The sequence below is a fragment of the Schistocerca gregaria genome, chromosome 1 (assembly GCF_023897955.1).
Source record: "Schistocerca gregaria isolate iqSchGreg1 chromosome 1, iqSchGreg1.2, whole genome shotgun sequence".
Classification (NCBI taxonomy): Eukaryota; Metazoa; Arthropoda; class Insecta; order Orthoptera; family Acrididae; genus Schistocerca; species Schistocerca gregaria.
Window position 1 is genome coordinate 862,719,105 of NC_064920.1, and position 22,092 is coordinate 862,741,196.

Sequence of the window (22,092 nt, forward strand, 5' to 3'; positions counted from 1 at the left end):
TACACTTCCTTTCTGAAATTGTGGTCTCTGTGTGTTAACTTATCGTTTTCCTCGAGGTGTTCATAATGTTCGAACACAGTATATCTTCCAAATTCCGAAAACAATGCTCAGTATGCATTATATCAACTTATTTCTTGTTTTAGTCTACTTACGTGATACATTTCTCTTCTCCCCGATCTGCTTCCGTACCTCTTCATTAGTTATTCGATCTCTCCACCTTACTCTTTAATACCACATTTCAAAAGACTCTAATTTCTTCTTTTCTGTTATGTTTATATTTCACAAGTCACTTTATTTAAGGCTACACCCCTGACAAATACATTCAGAAAAGACTTCCTAACTCTTAAATTTTGTCTTCTGTGATTTTCTAAATTGACAGTATGTATTTTATATCCTCTTGCCTTCTGCCAATGTCAGTTATTTTTTGCAGAATTCTCGGGTGTCCGCCCAGGTCACGTCATAAGTTCTCCACGATATTTTGGCAAATGACTCGTTGCCATCTTCACGTGGCCCCTGATGAATGCTGCTGCGCTATTGTTGGCGCCAATATACGTTGGCCGTTAGCTCCTCCATCACTCCGCTGGTATCGCTGCCATGCGGCCGCCACGGTGGATGTGTCAGTGGTGGGGGTAACGACGCTGACGCTGTCAGATGCTGACTTCATTATACGGGAACGTTTTTGTTTCTGTAGGCTCAGTGCAGGGTTCCACACCCGACTCAGTTGTAGACCGCTTTTTTTTTATCAGACCATCTTGGACCATAATGTCAGTGGCCTCTTTAATCACACAACCCCCTAAGGAGGAATATTGGCTAAGTACCTTGCTGTTGTCGTAATCTGTCTACACTATGGCCAGTTTTTTATATTATGATAGGCCATGGCTTGTTGGTGGTCTGGCGTAATTCAGTACGTGCTCTATGTTCAGGCTAGTTTTATTCTAATGTGTGTACAGTTTTCCCACTGTATGCTTTGCTGTACTGGTAGAGATCTGTAGTTTGTCGACTTTCGTGGAGGTACTGCCGACAACCGGAACCCACGCCACTAATATGATCACCTCTCTTTCCTCCTGCTGTGGACTAGGTACAACACGTCTAAACACAGGAAAATGGTCAAATGGCTCTGAGCACTATGGGACATCTGAGGTCATCAGTTCCCTGCAACTTAGAACTACTTAAACCTAACAAAGCTAAGGACATCACACACATCCATGTCAGAGGCAGGATTCGAACCTGCGACAGTAGCGGTCCTGCGGTTCCAGACTGAAGCGCCTAGAACCGCTCGGCCACCGTGGCCGGCTCTAAACGCACGCCTGATCTGCTTGCTGCCGTACTCATTTCTTCGGGACGTTCGTCTCCAAATGCTTCAATTGCATAGGAAGGCTATCTTAGTGGCAGATGGATCGCGCCCTGTGATCAAACGTGGGCAAAACCCTTTAACGCTGGGAACTGCGGTGACTATTGCAGGAATATAGACATAGATTAGTGTGTGTAGCTTTTTTCTGTACATTGTTTCCCGATTTTCTATCTGGTTTCCAATTCAACAGGACGTCAGGAAACGGCAGGACACGATCCTGTTTCACCTCCATGGTAAACTTCATGCTGGGGTGAACCGAGTTGAGGTGATGGAGAAATTCACCTAAGCTGTCGCGTCCATATGGCCAAACGACAAATGTATCATCCACCTAAAGAAAGAAATAAGATGATTTTAAATCGACTTCTTCCAGGATACAGCTGGGGCACAGTGTGTACAGAAAACCTACTTACACTGGCGTTTATCAGCCTTGACCGACCGTGGCATAAAAAAATAGTCATCCTATCGATTACAACGACACCAAGTTACTTATCGAATCTTCCTCCTTCTGGGATTGCGTGATTAACGAGGTCATTGAAATTAGGGTCCCCGATAGACTGATTAACAAAGATAGCGGAGAGAAACAAAATCAGGAGCGAAACCCTTCGTTGAGCATAGAAAAAATAAAGTGTTCCCGTACAGTGAGGTCCGCATCCGACTCTTGCAGCCAGAGTTTGGAGGACGCCCTCTACCCCCCACCCTCACCCCTGCCACCAGGCAGCGATAAGACCGGAGTGATGGAGGGGGTAACGACCAACGTATATGGGGCGCCGACAATAGCGCAGCAGTTGTTATCAGGGACCACCTTTCTGCTGAAGTATCATGGAGAGCTCACGACTTGACCCGCGCGAACACTAGAGAATTCTACACGTTAGAAGTACCCTGGAAAATCATCGTACTGCATGTCAGTTGTTTGACTATGTGTACGTACATTGGTACTAGTATATGTTCCTGAAAAGTGACAGTTTATTACTAGATGACAAACCCAGCATTGCACAGGTATGCATTTTGCCAGTTTTCTATTAGCAACGAAAACATGAATACTTCTACCTACACATATACGACCGGTATCGAAATAAAAGTATAAGATATGAGTAATATCGTAATGTCCCAAGGAAGCTGGCCGGAGTGGCCGTGCGGTTCTAGGCGCTACAGTCTGGAGCCGAGCGACTGCTACGGTCGCAGGTTCGAATCCTGCCTCGGGCAGGGATGTGTGTGATGTCCTTAGGTTAGTTAGATTTAATTACTTCTAACTTCTAGGCGACTGATGACCTCAGAAGTTAAGACGCATATGGTCAGAGCCATTTTGTTCCAAGGAAGAGTGCCAAATTCTGTATGACAAAATGTTGTTTTAGTGTAAGCTCCATATTCGCCACTAACACGGGGACAACGCCTACCTGTCATCACCGATTTCGTCCAAATTTAGGGCATCTGCAGGGCTTATCCAGAAATAAAAGTAACGGAAGTGAGAGCTCCATATGGCCATGCGGACTGGGTGAGACATAATCCACTTATCGTAACTTACTTACCAGGCGGCGACTGGTACAGCAGAAATAGCACAGAATGGTAAAATGAGAGTCGTGCGGTCGGTTCCCCACGCAAAAACTTGTTTTATTTTCAGTTTTTACGTTACTTACTCTGCAAATAAACCGAAATAATTGTATTTATTAATATATTCATAATCGGAAGAAAGAGGAAAATAAAATTTGGGGATTGCAAATAAATTTCCAGGAAGGGATGGTAAGGAACAGACAAGGACTTCGTATATAAAAGTAGATACTTTTATTATTTCACTGTTGCTGATAAACACGTGGTAGTTTGTAAGAACAGGGGAAGCAGTAACGGTCTCGGCAGCTAGCACACGTCAAAAATGCTACATTTTTACAATTACGCGATTGTTTTAAAGTTTCTATAGAAAAATTAACTTTGTGTAGATTAACAAATGGTTCTACCCCAACGCACAGTTTGACAGCAAACCACTCGTAACGCATCCATTAACCAAATATTGGCGATAATGGGTGATGATGTACAGTGCAATGAATTTTGATTCCTCTTCCTGTTGTCCTGACAGTCGTCGGTTGATGAACAAAGGGATAGTGTCGTGTAAATCAGAGATAATTGTTATCTAACTTCGACTCTTCTTATGACTGAATACGAGACTGTGTGCCTCCCACTTAGCTGGCCACTGTGGCTGAGTGGTTCTAGGCGCTTCAGTCCGTAACCGCGCTGCTGCTACGGTTGCAGGTTCTAATCTTGACTCGGGCATGGATGTGTGTTATGTCCTTAGGTTAGTTAGGTTTAAGTAGTTCGAAGTCTAGGGGACTGATGACCTCAAATGCTAAGTCCCTTAGTGCTCAGAGCCATTTGAACCATTTTTTCCTCACACTTCCGTTGGGCCTGAAGATAGTGTAGTGGAACACTTAAACTTGTTGCGTAAATAAATTAAATGCTATAGAGACTGCTGCAGGTGTTTTAATTTTCATTTCAGGACTGGAATCCGTCAACCCACACAAATACCTGGTGTAACAATTTCCAGTATGATCAAGTAGCATGATCATACAGGCTCAGATGTAGGTAAAGCAAGTGGTAGACCGATTCATTGATAGGATACCGGCAAAGAGTTGTTAAACTGCAGAGCTGATTGGTTGCGCTAAAGTTCGTGAGATCCATACCAAACAGGACTGACAGGGGATATTTAACGAGTACAAAGAAGGGCAGCAAGAATGGTCAAAGGCTTTTTTTTGTCTCGAGAGAAAGCGTCAAAAAGATGCTGAAAAACCTCAACTGGCAGACACTTGAAAATAAATGCCAACTGTCCCATGAAAGACTAAATCCAATGTTCTAAGAATCAGAACGAAGTGAACAATCTAGGAATATACTACAACCCCGTAAGTATCGCTCTTGTAGGGACCACGAACAGAAGACTGGACTAACGACAGTGGGCACAGAGGCATTTAAGCAGTCATTATTCCCGCGCTCCACATCCACTTAATAAGTGGTGCAATAATTATAGACCGACATCACTGACGTCAATTTTACGTGGAATTAAGGGACATGTTCTACACTTTCGTGTTATGGCGTTTGTGGATAACGGAAAACGTAGACTGGTCAAGTGCCTATCCGATATGTGTGAATCAAGTAACGAAAGACACGTTGCACAAGAAACGGAAGTGTGAGTCCCTCTCGACACTAACTGGGAATTGGCGTCGCGCCATAGCATGGCGTCAGCATTTTGGGCTTGTACCGCCAAGAAGAGGAATTTCACGTTCTGAGAGCGTTCTATCACCAATCAGCGGAGAGCTACGACTTCACGAACTTCATAGATGACATGATACCACAGAAGAGATTAGAGCAATTGCAGTTTCCACACTCAAAACTGGAGAGTTACCAGGCTCGGATTGCGTCTGCCTCGAGGTCGTGTCAATGATAAATCCACTGATAGTGCATTATTTGATACTATTTGTAAACGATGCGTTGCGAATAGGTAGGGTCCTGGCGATTTCGAAAACAGATTGGTCAACAATGATTAAAAAGGGTATCACTGGAAAGCTACAGACCAATTTGCTTATTAAACGTGCTGGTCAAGGTCCAGGAGCGTATGGCTTGTAACCGGGTCCAGGCACACAGGGAGGTCTTGGACCTGACTAACTACCAGTACGGATCCAGGAAAGGGTAGATGACGCCATTGATAAATTTACTCAGATTGTAGAAAAATTTAATTATGAAGCATGCAGTTGCACTCGTGATTAACATCACAAGAGCATTAGATAACCTTTGATGGCCTACACTTTGGGGCCACTAAATGTCTGTACAAGAATTTTGTCGATTATTGTAGCGAGAGGAGCATCTAATGACATTCGGGGCAGAGCAAGGTAATCGAAACGATTAGCAAGGGTTGTTCATGAAACTCCTTAAATAGGGATTTTGGTATTGAATCCTTGTTAGACGTGTTAGACAGTGAAACATCCCCTTAGAAAAATTAGTGAATGACTGTGCTGATAAACCTCTTACATTATTTGCTTTTCAAACAGCTGAGCAAAACTGAACGTACTCAGACATTACTCTCTTTATTTATTCTGATCAACACTAAACTGACACACAATATTTTTAGCGCAACGCAATCTGACTTTTAATAATCTCTACAAAAGAATGGCCCTCACTAACAATAACCTATATCTTTCAAGAATCTATTACCTCACAAAAATCTTTGTAATTGAAACTACTGCAATACATCGAGCGCCAATACTGTCAGCTAAATAAAAGATTCTAACTACTGAAGTTACTAACTACTGATAGGCATAGTTAGCAAATGAAAGATTTTGATAAAGAACAAACAATGTATTTACCTTAATAGTGTGCAAAAGTCATATATATATATATATATATATATATATATATATATATATATATATATATATATATATATCAGTTCATGACATCCAGTCTTACAAATTTACTGTCTCTCATGGACACACGTCCAGATCATCCGCTCTCAAAACTCCGCCATCTCTCACCCCACATCTACCAATGCTGGCGGCTCACCTTGAAGTGCGCAACGCTACGTGCTGTTAACAGCCAACTGCCAAACAGTACAATATCATATACTCCAACAATACAATCCAACCACAGCCTTCACAAAGCACAGTCAGTGATTTTCATATAGAGTGCTACGTGGCGTTACCAATATAAAAACCTAAACAGCCTACTTACATAGCCCACATGCTCCCCACAAAAAAATTTACAAATTGTTTTGGGCCAGTGGCCAATACAGATTTGAAGAAATATTTCATAATTACAATAACAAAGAAATCAAATCCATACACTTATTGATACAATGTTGGTCAAAAGCTAAAATTTTCTCACAGTCCATAAAGACAGTCCTGATCATTCATCACAGTAAAATCGCAGTGTTTTTTTTTTCTCAAAGCCTGAGCATTAAAAGAAAATGCACATGGAAGTAGTGGATTTCCATGCAATCTTGAAGAAGTAGTGTTGTTCTTCCAACGGAAAGACAGTGCTGACTCTTGACATGCAGAGAGGTAATGGTGTCACAACAGAGCAAACCCACAGCAGAGTCAGTCGAAGTTTTGAAGAATATTGGTAGTTAATCACAGAGCAGATCCACTGTAGTCCTGGTAGAGATTAAAGTATTGGTGGGCCACCAGAGGTGCAGACCCACTGCAGTCATTGTAGAGATAATGGTATTGGTGGGTCATCAAAGGTGCAGACCCACTGCAGTCCTTGTAGAGACGGCCAGCAGCCATCTGTTGCGACTGTGCAGTTGCACAATCACCATCGAAGAGTCTTGCAGACAATATCGCAGGTCCATAAACCACCACTTGTGCACTCACTAAGAATTTTTTTGATATGTCCCTAGAACCAACAATGAGGTTAACCAGTCCCTTGCTGAATTATTAACACATGTGCAGACACTAATGGTCCCAACTTCATATGTATGTGCGTATACTTTGACAAACAGAAACATCTGCAGTGAAATGTAACTTAATTTGAAGAACTGGTGTCTATACAATTATAAATTTACGACATATGAATACAATTACAAAGGTACAAAATACATCATTAAAGAACATAACCATAAAGATAACATTTGTAGTAATATGGGCTTTACAAAAGAATCGAAATAACATATACATCAGTGTTACCGGAATTATGACACGAGTAAATGTATAAAATAATGAGAATAACTTTCGAAACATTAATTTCACATATGAGCATTGAAACAGAACAGAATTAATAATGTCTATAAACATCTTTATAAAGAAAATAACATACTATTAATGCAAATTATATTTGAGGATAGCAGTATTCCTCATCATAGTGAATGTAGCTTAGTACTAGAAAAATTCTACAACATAAATCTTATTAGCTAAACACATAAAGACAGGAAAAACACAAATACACAAGGTACACAGACACATAGTGGAATGACACAAAAGGACAGGTCAGGGTTTGTTTTCAGTGTGATATTTGGTACTACAGTCAAACTCAAAACTTCATTCCATAGATCTTGCCTCTTATTTCAACATTTGCTCCTGCAAAAAAAAAAAACCTGCCTAACCCTGTTAAATAAATATTTCTCATTGTACAATACTCATTTTTGCCCAAATCGTTTTCATACAACTTCTCAATGCATTCTTTTTCTAGTCTTCATAGGTAGTTTCTTATATAGTCTACCCCCTCTTAAGCTAACTAAAATCTACTGAGCTCAGATATATATACTAAGGGACGAGGCAATGCAGCAACACACAACAAATTAACACAAACAGGAATGACAAAAAATGCAAATTGGCAAAGCAAGCAGCATTATATCTCAATTAGCGCAGAAAGTGCAACATTATAACTAGTAAGCCAATGTGCAGCAACAAGAAAAATAAATCAGTAGTAAAACTGGCTTAACAGAGTAATACAAAGTGAAATTCAGTACCACTATGCCTGGCACATAGCAGCAGCAAATGCAATAACTTATACCTAAATATGACATTGCTCAAGCAGAAAAAGTATTACAGTAAAAATAGGAAATGTCTAATAACTATGTCACATCTTAACACTAGAGTGATGAATCACCTTGACTTACTATAGCAGACAAGTTACCAAATCGTTAAAAAATTATTTATGCAACTCTTGTGCAGGAAAATGTCTATTTGTGTTCCTTTTTTTGAGAAAGCACATCATAAAATTATTGTTTAATGGATCTGTAGACAGAAAATATTTACATTAGTACATCCATTAAATTTTATTTTAACCAATGCTGCAGTGTTGCTAGAAACTAGATATTAAACAAAATAGGCAAATATATATACAAAGTAATGCGTGAAACGTCATTCATTAGGCAAATGGCGCTTCCAAAGCAGTAAAAAAATTTCTCATCTAGAAAGACAATAGATTTAGAAACGTTTCTCATTATTTCATTAGGCATTTTAGTAAATATCATAAATTGAGAGCTCAACAGTGAAATCATATATTTTCAAGTTGGAGCGTGTCGTATTTGCGATGCTTTCTACAAAGAAACGTCAGTAGCGAGGATAATGGCCTCCTTTCTTCTCTCCACCTAATGGCTTTCTTCTTTCAGGCGATTGGCACAGCTGGGCGTCCACAACGCATTACGTCAAGGTTACTTAGCTTTCTTGCCGAAATATTTACGACAGCAGTTTCCGCTACAGTGACAGTCTCATAAAAAATTTCGCAGGTCGAGAATTTTTGTTACAAATGTGTAGAAACAAAATCCCATAGATATAACAGTGTCCAAAAAATTTTCGGTGGCATTGTGATACATTCACGCGTGTACTCACATTTCATAATTCTTAAAATACAATTCTTGGTTTCCAACATCCTTTTCCACAAATCAGAGTCCCTAACCACTACTCATTATTCATATACATATAAACACGTAATCACAAATGGTTCAAATGGCTCTGAGCACTATGCGACTTAACTTCTGAGGTCATCAGTCGCCTAGAACTTAGAACTAATTAAACCTAATTACCCTAAGGACATCACACACATCCATGCCCGAGGCAGGATTCGACCCTGCAACCGGTGCGGTGGCTCGGTTCCAGACTGTAGCGCCTAGAATCGCACGGCCACTCCGGCCGCCCCACGTAATCACATTCCTCATACATGGTGGCATCATCTCATTGATCATAAACGTACCTCAACAGCATAATACACATCGTCATCGTAATAATAACATCATAACCGATCAATCACATCTCAAAAACGTCGCAGCTTCTTTCAATAATTTCAAGACCTTCAATAAAGTCATCTACCTCAAACTTACTTCAAAAATCATGCTCCCTTACCAAATACGACATTCAAAGCTCTCATAGTATCACAATGGTTCCGAAAAAATATGAACAGTTCACACGGTGCACACAAAATACAATTTCATAAGTGTGAAATTATCCAACTGTGTAATTGCGTAAACATGTGTCACTGACATAGTAAAAAAAATGTTTGTTTCTCTGTTAAATAATCAGATAGCTGTGTAATTCTGTGTTAGAGAGATATGTTACCAATGTGTAAAGTTGTATAAGCAAATACCATATTAGCTAGGGCTCCTAGCGCTCGCTACACGCTTAGCACACAAAGTAGGCGTGTACCCCCTGAGGTTTAATGTAATTACACCCTCAGGTGTCACAGATTACAGCAGTGGAATGAAATGCATCACGGAAAACCTTTGTATCATTGTAATTCAAAAATCTTTAAACATAAATGCTTTGAGTACAAGATCAATCAAATACGCGTACTATAGCGCTAAACTGTGCGTCTTGTTGTAAGTTAATCTCTGTCATTACCTAAGGGTAAAAAATGTGCCAAGTGTCGTAATTATCGACGTCGATAAGCAAAGTTCTGTAGAAGTCAATGTACTTACCTCGTAATAAACAAAGTGAATTTCTATGCGTATCGACATGGTAGTAGTTACGTTTATTGCCGTGATGAAGTAAGTACTGTACTGTAACGTATTGTTGTGCTACAGAAAAGGCTGTCTCATTGTAGCTATACCACAAAAGTTACTACTAAAACATGTTTTCCTTTCCAGAAGAATTCAGAAAAACTGTGCGGATGTAAATAGATACACCGCAAAAGCAACAATGTAAATTGCGACACACATTAGTACCGTCGTGATATAATCATGTAGCTGTCAAAGAAACCAATTACTAAGTCATCTTTAATCTCACAGAAAGTACTTCAAATGAAGAATGTCTTTTCACGTAAACCAAAATGTTGCATTAAAATCTCATTAGCAGTATATGTTCCAAGTATGTAGGCCATATAGTCGTTACGTAATCGTGCAACTAACAAGCAAGAACGTACACACACAGACACTGTGTCCTCTGTTCGCTATAACAATGCATTTGTAATTACTTGTCTAAATAAGTTCCCTAGGTTCTAAACTGCATAGTTAACTTTAAAACATAGTTGCATGTTAACAGTTTGTAAGTGTGACAAAAAGTACTAGTAACATGAAGTGGAAAATTTTATAGCAAAGACTAAGTTAAAAAGCAAATTATGTCTCAATAAACGGTTTTACATGTGAAATGTGATGTAATCCTTTACCTTTCCTCAGTACGCAGCAAATCAACTTCAAACTAATTATCACATTGTATACGTCGGTAAGGATGCTAAAAATTTTCTCAATGTTAGCGTCTATGTTATTTTTTGCTAAGCCAGCCGGCGCCTGTGGCTGCCTGCGGTGCGAGTCATTGTCTATCTCTTTGTTGGCGCGCGTCGTTATTGGGATTAGGAGACCTAACTTCTACAAATTCACCTTGCCGAGAGGGTCCTGCCCTGTTTGAATCCTGCCAGTTCTGATATAATTCAAGTCTGTCGTTACGATTATATTGTCTGTCGTCATGTCGGTAGATTCCATATTTCTTTCTTGTCGGTCACGTGATGGGGAATTTCTCCCTGAATCGTAACTGCGCGCTGAACTGTTGCGTGTAAAGTTATTCTGTCTCCCTTGATAATAATTGTTTTAGTTCCCATATTATCTATTTCTATGGTTATCTCTCTCACATTCATTACTACGGAAGTGCGATCTTTCTTTGTAACTATTATTCCGCCAACGGTTGTCATACGGATGGTGTCTGTTTTGATCACGATTTACGTTGTAAGAATAGCCTTGTCGTGTCCAGTTATTATTTCTGTCATCGCGGAATTGTGACGGATGTGACCTGTAATTTTGTGCTCCTGTTTTCGAGTTCCGCGATTGTCAGTGTCAATTTCCAATTCTTGTAACAGTCCCTGAAAAGCTTCAATGTCTTCTTTGCAACGTCCTTCCCGAATAATATGTCGTAAATGTTCAGGCAATTTGACTAAGCGAATGCGGATGAGTTCTGAGGGGCTGTATGGGCTTGAAAGATACTGATTCTTATGTAACATGTCTTCGAAATATTTGACAAGACTGGAAAATTCGGATTGTTCGAAATGTTTCATCATTATGGTGCTATTTTTTACTCGGTCTTGTATAGCTTGAGACCAATATGCTGAGAGGAAGGCATGATAAAATTCTCCTTCACTGTGACAATCGTGAATGACTGATCGCATTCTTACTGGTGGTTCATTCTCCAAGTAGCCAAACATAAATTCTAATCTGTGCTCCAATGACCAGTTGGGGGGGGGGGGGGGGGGAAACAATGAGAGAAACGATGAAGCCATGCTTGTGGATGAATGTCGTTGTCGGAATTCTTAAATGTTTTGAATTTACGTGTAGTAATGAACAGCTTATAGTCAAAATCATCGTGTCGGCGAGTCGCATGTCGGTCATTGTTACGTCGTTTCGGCGTTTCCATCTCAAAATTCGGTGTACCTTACCAATTTCTTTCATAACTTCGGAAGTGCCCTGTGTTATTATTTTGTGGCTTTTCCGTGTGTCTAAGTTCCTCTTCCCTTGTTGGAGTGCGAGTGTCCTCTGAAATATGTAACTCTTGTACTACTTGTGCCAACTGATCTTGTACTTCCTAGATTTCTCTTTGGTGTTGCGTATTAATTTGATTCTGATTATGTTTGCATTTCCTAATTTCTTCATATTCTTCTGTGTCAGTGAAGACTACGGGTCTTATGTCATTCATATCATCATCTACCTTCGTAGATAAGTTAGTGAACTGATCCGAAAGTTCGGCTAGTTTCTCCGATAGTGAACTGATTTCCTTACTGTGTTTTTCTGAACCAAGTTTCAGAGTGTCCATATTTGTTGAAATCGTATCTACTGTGTCCTTTAAGTATGCCTGAGTTTTTGCAAGTTGCCTAACCGAATCGGTAGATGCAACTGAGTCAATTTTAGCTTGCAGTTCCTACATGGCTGCTTCGTGATTCTGTAATGAATTTTCATGACGCAAAAAAATAGGTTGAAAATGCTCATAAATTTGTGTTTTTACGTCATTACAGACTTTTCGTCATTTATATTCGATTTTAAATAACTCTGCAGTTAAATCTTCACGTGTTTGTTCAAGCATTTGTTCCACTGAGTCTAACTTTTGAAGCTGTTGCTGTGTTTGTCTCTGGTGTTGTTCCATTGTATCCAACTTTTGAAGATTTTGTTCCATTGTGTCTAACTTTTGCTGTGTTTGTCTCTGATTTTGTTTCATTTGTTGCATTAATTGCAATAATAATGTATTAGTGTCTGGAATCTGTTACTCTATGCTTTTTGGCAGTGCATTTTCACCAGCAACATTCATATTTTGAGAAGTACAAAATGTGTCTTGACTCATTTGAAAAAACTGTGAGGACCCAAAACCTGAATCTGCAGTATTTGCAAAATTGTGTTCTGTCATTTCGAATTCCTGAGGCGAGCTGTTGTCCACCGATCGATCGATAATGCTTCCCTGTTCACTAATTGTTTCACTGTCTACGCCATTATTTGTCGCCCGCTCCATTTCCCTATGCACAATTACCAAATTACTATGTTGAACATTAGTTAATGCACTACACGGTGGCGCTAACACACTGCTTTCGTTTTCACTGTCATTTCTCAGTTTACTTTGGAGCCTAGTATTACGGTTTTCACAATATTTCCCACGATAACACAGAAAAGCATAATTTGAAGAGCAAAAATAAGAAAACACATTAACATAGCACTGAAAATAATATCTAGTTAATTGCAGGCGCAGCTGCGAAATACTTGGTGCAAATCTACATGCATGCCACAACTGTTTTACAGTACAACAATGAAAAACTACAGCTACAAAGGATATTCTCTCTATAATTACGCCCTAGCAATAAACAGTAGCTACACTAATTACACAAACTACGAGAAAAAATCAGAAGATTCCAATGAGGTATCATCGGCTAAGGGTCGACATATGAAACATCCCCTTAGAAAAATTAATGAATGACTGTGCTGATAAACCTCTTACATTATTTGTTTTTCAAACAGCTGAGCAAAACTGAACGCACTCAGACATTACTCTCTTTACTTATTCTGATCAACACTAAACTGACACACAATATTTTTAGCGCAACGCAATCTGACTTTTAATAATCCCTACAATAGAACGGCTCTGACTAACAATAACCTTTACCTTTCATGAATCACTTACCTCACAAAAATTTCGTTATTCAAACTACTGCAATACAGCGAGCACCACTACTGCCAGCTAAATAAAAGATTCAAACTACGGAGGGCACTAACTACTGATAGGCATAGTTAGCAAATGAAACATTTTGATACAGAACAAACAATGTATTTACCTTAATAGTGTTACAAAGTCATTATATATATATATCAGTTCATGACATCCAGTCTTACAAATTTACTGTCTCTCATGGACACACGTCCAGATCATCCGCTCTCAAAACTCCGCCATCTCTCTCCCCACATCCACCACTGCTGGCGGCTCACCTCCAACTGCGCAACGCTACGCGCTGTTAACAGCCAAATGCCCAACACTAAATAGCATATGCTCCAACAATGCAAACCAACCACAGTCTTCACACAGCACAGTCAGTGACTTTCATATAGAGCGCTACGTGTCATTAGCAACATAAAAACCTAAACAGCCTACTTAGAACAGGGCAGATATTGTTGAATGTGTTGTCGGGCAGGCGGACGAGGTACTCGTGGTTGTCTCTGTGAACTCCAAGTGAAGAGAGGAATATTATGCTCGTTCAGTTGCAACAAACCAATTGGCTTTAGCCGTCCATAAAACCACGTACATACCTCTGAAGAGAAGACTTTCTCTCGGTAGAAATCTTTCCCCTAGGTTTGATGGAATTCCCGTGAAATACAGCACTATTAGGCGAGAAAAGGAACTATCTGGAATATGTAGCAACCGTTTCTCAAAATTATGCGTAAGACTGCCCGTGTTGGCACTAACGTCTGTAAATTACTGATGCTTGTAGTGCTACGTCACAAAGCTTTCTTTCCAGAGTCTTGGCCCACCGCCTTCAACTGGAGAGCTACAAAACAATATTACGACGAACACAACGGAGCGTACTCTTGAGAATCACCCGTGACTTTGGCACACCTGTTGAGGGTTTACTGGTGATTCTGGGGATATGTAAGTTCGATATCGTGGAACGTTACAGGACAGCGTCGTATTGGTTGGGCCCTGAGCGATATAGTCGAATGTACGGGATCACAGGATTCCACAACTCTAATAAAAGACACTTAAGAGCTGGGAGATTAGATGAACGGCAGTTTGTCTGAGACATTCGAAACACGGTAAGGTGGGTATAGAGTACACTGCAAGCAGTGTGCACGACGTTGACACTGCTAGAGGTATGGCGCACCTGTTAACAGGCCATGGTCTATATCCCAAAGTTCTACATCGAGTGGGATGTGGTAACACACCAATCTCTGAAGGTGGAGACGCTAATTTTCACCGATTACGTCATTTTTAGTTGCCCCTGTTTACGGTTAGAGAGGCAATGCAGATAATTATACTGTGACTTGCAAGCAGTTGTAAATGATCAAAATTAATAGACTTCAGTTAATTTTATTGCACGTTGAATATTCAAATACAGTTCTTCAGCTTTCAGGCTTTAGTATCAAGTAGATACTCTGAATATCAAAATAACGCGACTTGTCTAAGGAACAAAGGGATAGATTCCTAACAACAAGTATTACCTTCATAATAGAGAACTACAGGCACAACTAAAATATATTTAGGAGAAAGATAATATAAAATTACAAAATTAAAAGTGCTACAGCCACTCACACAGTTCTGCGTAGACACAAGGTATGCCGAGGCATGCATACACCATTGGGGGCATTGTAGAATAGTGTAGCGACAATAGGTATAGATGTAGGTACAGTTGTAATTAGTCGGCAAGTCTCGATCGCTTCCGAGGCATCCAGTAACACATGTAGCAGTATAAGCTGAAAGCTATTCACTTAAAACTTTAATCAAATTTCCTTTATTTTACGTCGTCTTACTTAATTATATTTTCAATATTCCGTTTTATTTCTACATTATTTATTAACAACAGCTGCTTTTAACACAAGACTCTCCAGTAAAGCCTGGGCAGGTTCAATGCGAAAGGCACCGGTGAGCGTAATTTTTTCCCGAGGTTTCTCTCCTAACAGTCGTCATTCCCCCTGGTGTTTCGATACACATTTGCGTGTTTGCAGCGTGTAGCTGAAGTCGTCCCAGGCATACACCACTCGTCGCATGTTTCATGCGACGTCCAGTGTATATGGAAAGCGTAAGTGTTTTACCGTTACAAACAAAAATTGTTTTCAGATCTGAATTTCACTGGCCCATTCGACAGATGGGTCCCAAATTAGTCTAGTCCGATATTCGTTTTATAGATGCGTTTTAACAAGGACAGTAAAACACGAAGAATAATCAGTACTGCAGCACCGACAGGCTGCCCTGTTCCGCGATAACGGCTACCTCCGTGCAAAAGTGCCGCTAAATTGCTGTTGGAGTACTGAGAATTTTCACATTTCACTGTCCTTGTTAATACGTACCTATAAAACTAATATCGGACTGGACTAATTTGAGAATGCTCTGTCAAATGGAACGTAAAATTTCGATTTAAAATAATGTTCCTTCTAATGAGAAACAAACCGACGCTCTCCTTCAGTGCTGGGAATCGCAGGAAGGACGTGACGAGCAGTATTTATTTGGGCTGACTCTAGCTGTGCTTCAAAAACGAAGCCGCAAGTGTCTGCCGAAGCACCAGAGAAAATGCTGCTGACGAGTCTTACATGTATATAATCGCGCTTATTGAATATGTAAGACCTGTTTGTACTCGTAATTTTAATGGCAATAAATTGTATTGACTGAGATGTAGATGTAGACACAGACATTCACATCTGACGCCTGCTTTGGCTAGTTAGTGGGCAACTGTTGTTCTGCTGCCAAAAGCTGAAAAATGATACTTGTGGAGCCAACTTGAGTTGGAATACTCGTCAAGTTGCACCAGTTTTTCAGAGGCAGCTGCAGGGAGAACTTTCCAGCTGGTGTGGCGAAAAACGTCACAGGTCATCACGTGTGGAACATTTCTACATCTTCATCTACATTTATACTCCGCAAGCCACCCAACGGTGTGTGGCGGAGGGCACTTTACGTGCCACTGTCATTCCCTCCCTTTCCTGTTCCAGTCGCGTATGGTTCGCGGGAAGAACGACTGCCGGAAAGCCTCCGTGCGCGCTCGAATCCCTCTAATTTTAAATTCGTGATCTCCTCGGGAGGTATAAGTAGGGGAAAACAATATATTCCATACCTCATCCAGAAACGCACCCTCTCGAAACCTGGACAGCAAGCTACATCGCAATGCAGAGTGCCTCTCTTGCAGAGTTTGCCACTTGAGTTTGCTAAACATCTCCGTAACGCTATCACGCTTACCAAATAACCCTGTGACGAAACGCGCCGCTCTGCTTTGGATCTTCTTTATCTCCTCTGTCAACCCGACCTGGTACGAGTCCCACACTGATGAGCAACACTCAAGTATAGGTCGAACGAGTGTTTTGTAAGCCACCTCCTTTGTTGATGGACTACATTTTCTAAGGACTCTCCCAATGAATCTCACCCTGGCACCCGCCTTACCAACAATTCATTTTCTATGATCATTCCACTTCAAATCGTTCCGTACGCATACTCCCAGATATTTTACGGAAGTACACCTACATCTACATCTATATGATTACTCTGCGGTTCACATTTAAGTGCTTGGCAGAGGATTCATCGAACCGCAATCATACTATCTCTCTACCATTCCACTCCCGAACAGCGCGCGGGAAAACACCTAAACCTTTCTGTTCGAGCTTTGATTCCTCTTATTTTGTTTTGATGATCATTCCTACCTATGTAGGTTGTGCTCAACAAAATATTTTCGCATTCGGAAGAGAAAGTTGGTGACTGAAATTTCGTAAATATATCTCGCCGCAACGAAAAACGTCTTTACTTTAATGACTTCCACCCCAACTCGCGTATCATATCTGCCACCATCTCTCCCACATTACGTGATAATACAAAACGAGCTGTCCTTTTTGCGCCCTTTCGATGTCCTTCGTCAATCCCACCTGGTAAGGATCCCACACCGCGCAGCAATATTCTAACAGAGGACGAACGAATGTAGTGTAAACTGTCTCTTTAGTGGACTTGTGGCATCTTCTAAGTGTCCTGCCAATGAAACGCAACCTTTGGCTCGCCTTTTGGAACTCGTGTGGATCACCTCACACTTTTCGTTATTTAGCGTCAACTGCCACCTGCCACACCATACAGCAATCTTTTCTAAATCGCTTTGCAACTGATACTGGTCTTCGGATGACCTTACTAGACGGTAAATTACAGCATCATCTGCAAACAACCTAAGAGAACTGCTCAGATTGTCACCCAGGTCGTTTATATAGATCAGGAAGAGCAGAGGTCCCAGGACGCTTCCCTGGCGAACACCTTATATCACTTCAGTAACTGCTACCAGTGTTTGTTCCGCTATCATATAATCATACAATAAAGGATCCTTCTTTCTATGTATTCGCAATACATTACATTTGTCTATGTTAAGGGTCAGTTGCCACTCCCAGCACCAAGTGAAGTGCCTATCCGCTGCAGATCTTCCTGCATTTCGCTGCAATTTTCTAATGCTGCAACTTCTCTGTATACTACAGCTTCATCCGCTAAAAGCCGCATGGAACTTCCGACACAGGTGTCGCCGGCATTTCCCTCTGTCAGTGTGCGCTGTCGTGTCGGCAGGTGGAGGCGCGCGCCGAGGTGGGGACGCCGCCGCCGCGCTGCTTCAAGCCCAGCCTGGAGGAGCTGCGGCTGCTGAAGGAGCCGCCGGCAGAGGGCCGGCCCGCCATCCGGCTGACGCGCTGCTCCGAGCCGCCCACGCCGCCCACGCCGCCGTCGCCGCCCCCGCCGCCCCCGGCGCCGCCCACCGTGCTCGGCGCCGGCAGATACGCGCCCCTCGAGCCCATCAAGCGGCGCGACTCCAGCCAGATCTGAGCGGCCGCGCTCGCGCCCGCACACACCCCATTTGCTCTCCCATACGTCACGTGTTACATTCGTACACATTACATAACATATATATCGTTATTACGTAGCTAGGACTTTTGTATTGTCAGCTAGAGTGGTAGATTTTTATTACAATTTGTGGAAGTGGACTGTGAAAATTTCGTATCAGTTGTTGAATTTGAAAAGCATTTTATTGTTATACCTGTTAGCATATTGTATGTGATTTAGTTTTTGAGATATATGGCAATGTTGACAATTGTTACAAACATAAAATATACGCACTTTCTTTTACCTCGTTCTCATACGTTGTTCTCAGTATTAGATTCCATATGTCCGATTTCCCAGTAGTGCCAACCCGTTTCACTGTAGTAATTAGTAGTATTTTGTCGCAGTTACAAATAAGACTCAAAAAGTTCCTTGAATTATTAGAAGAACATTTCTTTCATTTACATCATTATGCATCTCACTTAGAACAGAATACGTCCCCCCCCCCCCCCCCCCCCAATAATTCATCTACACTACTGGCCATTAAAGTTGCTACACCACGAAGATGACGTGCTACAGACGCGAAATTTAACCGACAGGAAGAAGATGCTACGATATGCAAATGATTAGTTTTTAAGAGCATTCACACAAGGTTGGTGCCGGTGGCGACACCTACAACGTGCTGACATGAGGAAAGTTTCCAATCGATTTCTCATACACAAACAGCAGTTGACCGGCGTTGTCTGGTAAACCGTTGTTGTGATGCGCCGTGTAAGGAGGAGAGTGCGTACCAACACGTTTCCGACTTTGATAAAAGTCGGATTGTAGCCTATCGCGATTGCGTTTTATCGTATCGCGTTGGTCTAGATCCAATGAATGTTAGCAGAATATTGAATCGGTGTGTTCAGGAGTGTAATACGGAACGCCGTGCTGGATCCCAACGGCGTCGAATCACTAGCAGTCGAGATGACAGGCATCTTATCCGCACGGCTGTAACGGATCGTGCAGCCATGTCTCGATCACTGAGTCAACAGATGGGGACGTTTGCAACACAACAACCATCTGCACGAACAGTTCGACGACGTTCGCAGCAGCATGGACTATCAGCTCGGAGACCATGGCTGCGGTTACCCTTGACGCTGCATCAAAGACGCCTGCGATGTTGTACTCAGTGACGACCTGGGTACACGAAAGACAAAACGTCATTTTTTCAGGTGAATCCAGGTTCTGTTTACAGCATCGTGATGGTAGCGTCCGTGTTTAGTGACGTCGCGGTGAACGCACATTGCAAGCGTGTATTCACCATCGCCTGGCGTATCCCCCGACGTGATGGTATGAGGTGCCATTGGTCACTCGTCTCGGTCACCTCTTGTTCGCATTGATGCCGCTTTGAACAGTGGACGTTACATTTCAGATGTGTTACGACCCGTGGCTCTACCCTTCATTCGATCCCTGCCAAACCCTACATTTCAGTAGGATAATGCACGACCGCATGTTGCAGGTCCTGTACGGGCCTTTCTGGATACAGAAAATGTTCGACTGCTGCCCTGGCCAGCACATTCTCCAGATCTCTCCCCAATTGAAAAGGTCTGGTCAATGGCGGCCGAGCAACTGGCTCGTCGCAATACGCCAGTCATTACTCTTCATGAACTGTGGTATCGTGTTGAAGCTGCATGGACTGCTGTACCTGTACACGACATCCAAGCTCTGTTTGACGCAATTCCCAGGCGTATCAAGGCAGTTATTACGGCCAGATGTGGTTGTTCTGGGTACTGATTTCTCAGGTTCTATGCACCCAAATTACGTGAAAATGCAATCACATGTTAGTTCTAATATAATATATTTGTCCAATGAATACCCGTTTATCATATGCATTTCTTCTTGGTGTAGCAATTTTATTGGCCAGTAGTATAATTCACACACTTGAACAAACACACATAAAATTGCTCACATGATCTCGGAATTCGTCAGAAAGAATCACCGAATTTTCTGTCACTTTACACCCGGAAATAAAGTTATCCCTTCACGTTTCTTTTAGTCGTGGTATAAGTTGGCCGGTTAACAGTCATCACACAGAGTCTGCTAAGTTACCTCTACCGGAGTAGAGAAAGTCTCCCAGGATGTTTAGCACGGGTGATTTTGGAACAGAGAGTTGTTCGTTTAGTAGGAAATGAATAAGGGTTATCGCGGTATACGGATATTTTTTTAGTTCTTTTACTTACAAAGCGGCACTTAATAAAAATAAATATCGTTTAAATACTGCAGTATCATGTACTTTGTTAAATATTGTGGACTAGCATGAGACTTTGAAATAACCGAATACCAAGATAACATACGTACGGACCTCGGTTATTCCGAAGTATGTGCCGAATAGTATTTTAAACACAATGTGCGACTCACCGCCTTCTAATAGATATTTCACGTGAGCTTTTACTCAACCTGTAATAATTAATTTGGTTCTCAGGCACCACTGGTCATCATGTGCCGAACTCCATAAAGTAACTGAGATATTGTTATGCTCGTCGAACGGAATATTTTTCATTATTTATTATTCGTTATTTGCAACGCAAAACTTGAAAGAATCTCATTTGCCGTTAAGCGGCCAAACTTAAAACATACTGAACTCATTCAATATTCTAAATATTAATAAATGAAATCTATTTTTATATTGGAAGATCAAAACAGAGAAATCTCTCACATTTACATTTAATATTATAACATTAATTTCTAATTATAAAATATCATCAAAGTAATGGCCGACCAAATTCTGCTAGGGGAAATGAGCTCCCTGCAACACGAAGTTCTGAAAATAAATTTGTTAATTACAATTAACAATTACTACCATGAGAGGTGCCCACTAAATCAGTAATACACACTTTCTCATAACAATTATAAGTATATTTTGCTAAATTACAGTCAAACTTACATTAAATACCAGACTGCTATACAATGGCGGCATTCCGATAGACGAAACAAAATAGGAGAGAGAGTTCAATAAAACAGTAGTCTCTGGTCATGTTAATTTTCATTACACATAGATTATAGACAAAAAAAGTTCTTTGTTAATCACATCGCTGTTTGTGAGCTTTGGTGGCAATAATTACACTTTCTAACATTTATTATACAAAGCGCACACGTACGCAGTCTTGAAATAATTTATAGTTTACACGTCACACAAGCAAAAACACTTTTCTTTTTTAAAGTGTCAATTTATGTGACGTACCGTCGCATGTGCTCCCTAGTGAGGGCCTACTTCATATTGTTTACATATTTATGTACAGTCTCACTACGATCCCGCATCATTAGCTCAGTGTTTATGTTCCCATAAATGTGATAGGTCCATTTAGTTCAATACACAGTGATATATATAATTATATGTGTCACATATAGTTCATGTGTCTTAGATATGATTCGATCTCACTATTACAGGTGAGTACATCTAATATTTCCAACTCCCTTTTCTATCAGGAATGTGAATAATCCGGAATCCTACAGACACGGTACGATTTGGTTTACGCTCCCCCATTTGGGTTACAGGCCTAAGGAAAAACAGGTGAAAAACCTCGCGCCTGGAGCCTTCGGATTGCTGACATTCTGTCTCTCTTTATATTATTTATGCTGATAATATGTCCATTGAATTAATCAACAACTCAAATATAAGAATAACTGGAAAAATAAGCTTCACACAAAAAAAAGTGTAGAATCGAAAGTTGATTATTTTCGAGGGGGACATCTGAAAGTGCTAAATTAGCTCGCCACCCGAGCCCTTGGGGATGGGGTGAAAGGGGGGGCAACTTTAAAATTTCAAATGGGAACCCTATTTTTATTGCAGAA

The 22,092-nt window shown here is 41.0% G+C and overlaps 1 protein-coding gene across 1 annotated transcript in view; it reads left to right on the top strand.

The window, feature by feature from the left end:
* The window catches only part of LOC126272919 (WAS/WASL-interacting protein family member 3-like), a 300,448-nt gene extending 281,884 nt beyond the window's left edge, over window positions 1–18,564 (top strand). The window contains exon 3 of the mRNA XM_049976208.1: window positions 18,013–18,564. Within this exon, the coding sequence (XP_049832165.1) occupies window positions 18,013–18,264 (252 nt within the window). The 3' untranslated portion in view covers window positions 18,265–18,564. The remainder of the gene's footprint in view (window positions 1–18,012) is intronic.
* Window positions 18,565–22,092: the final 3,528 nt, after the last annotated feature.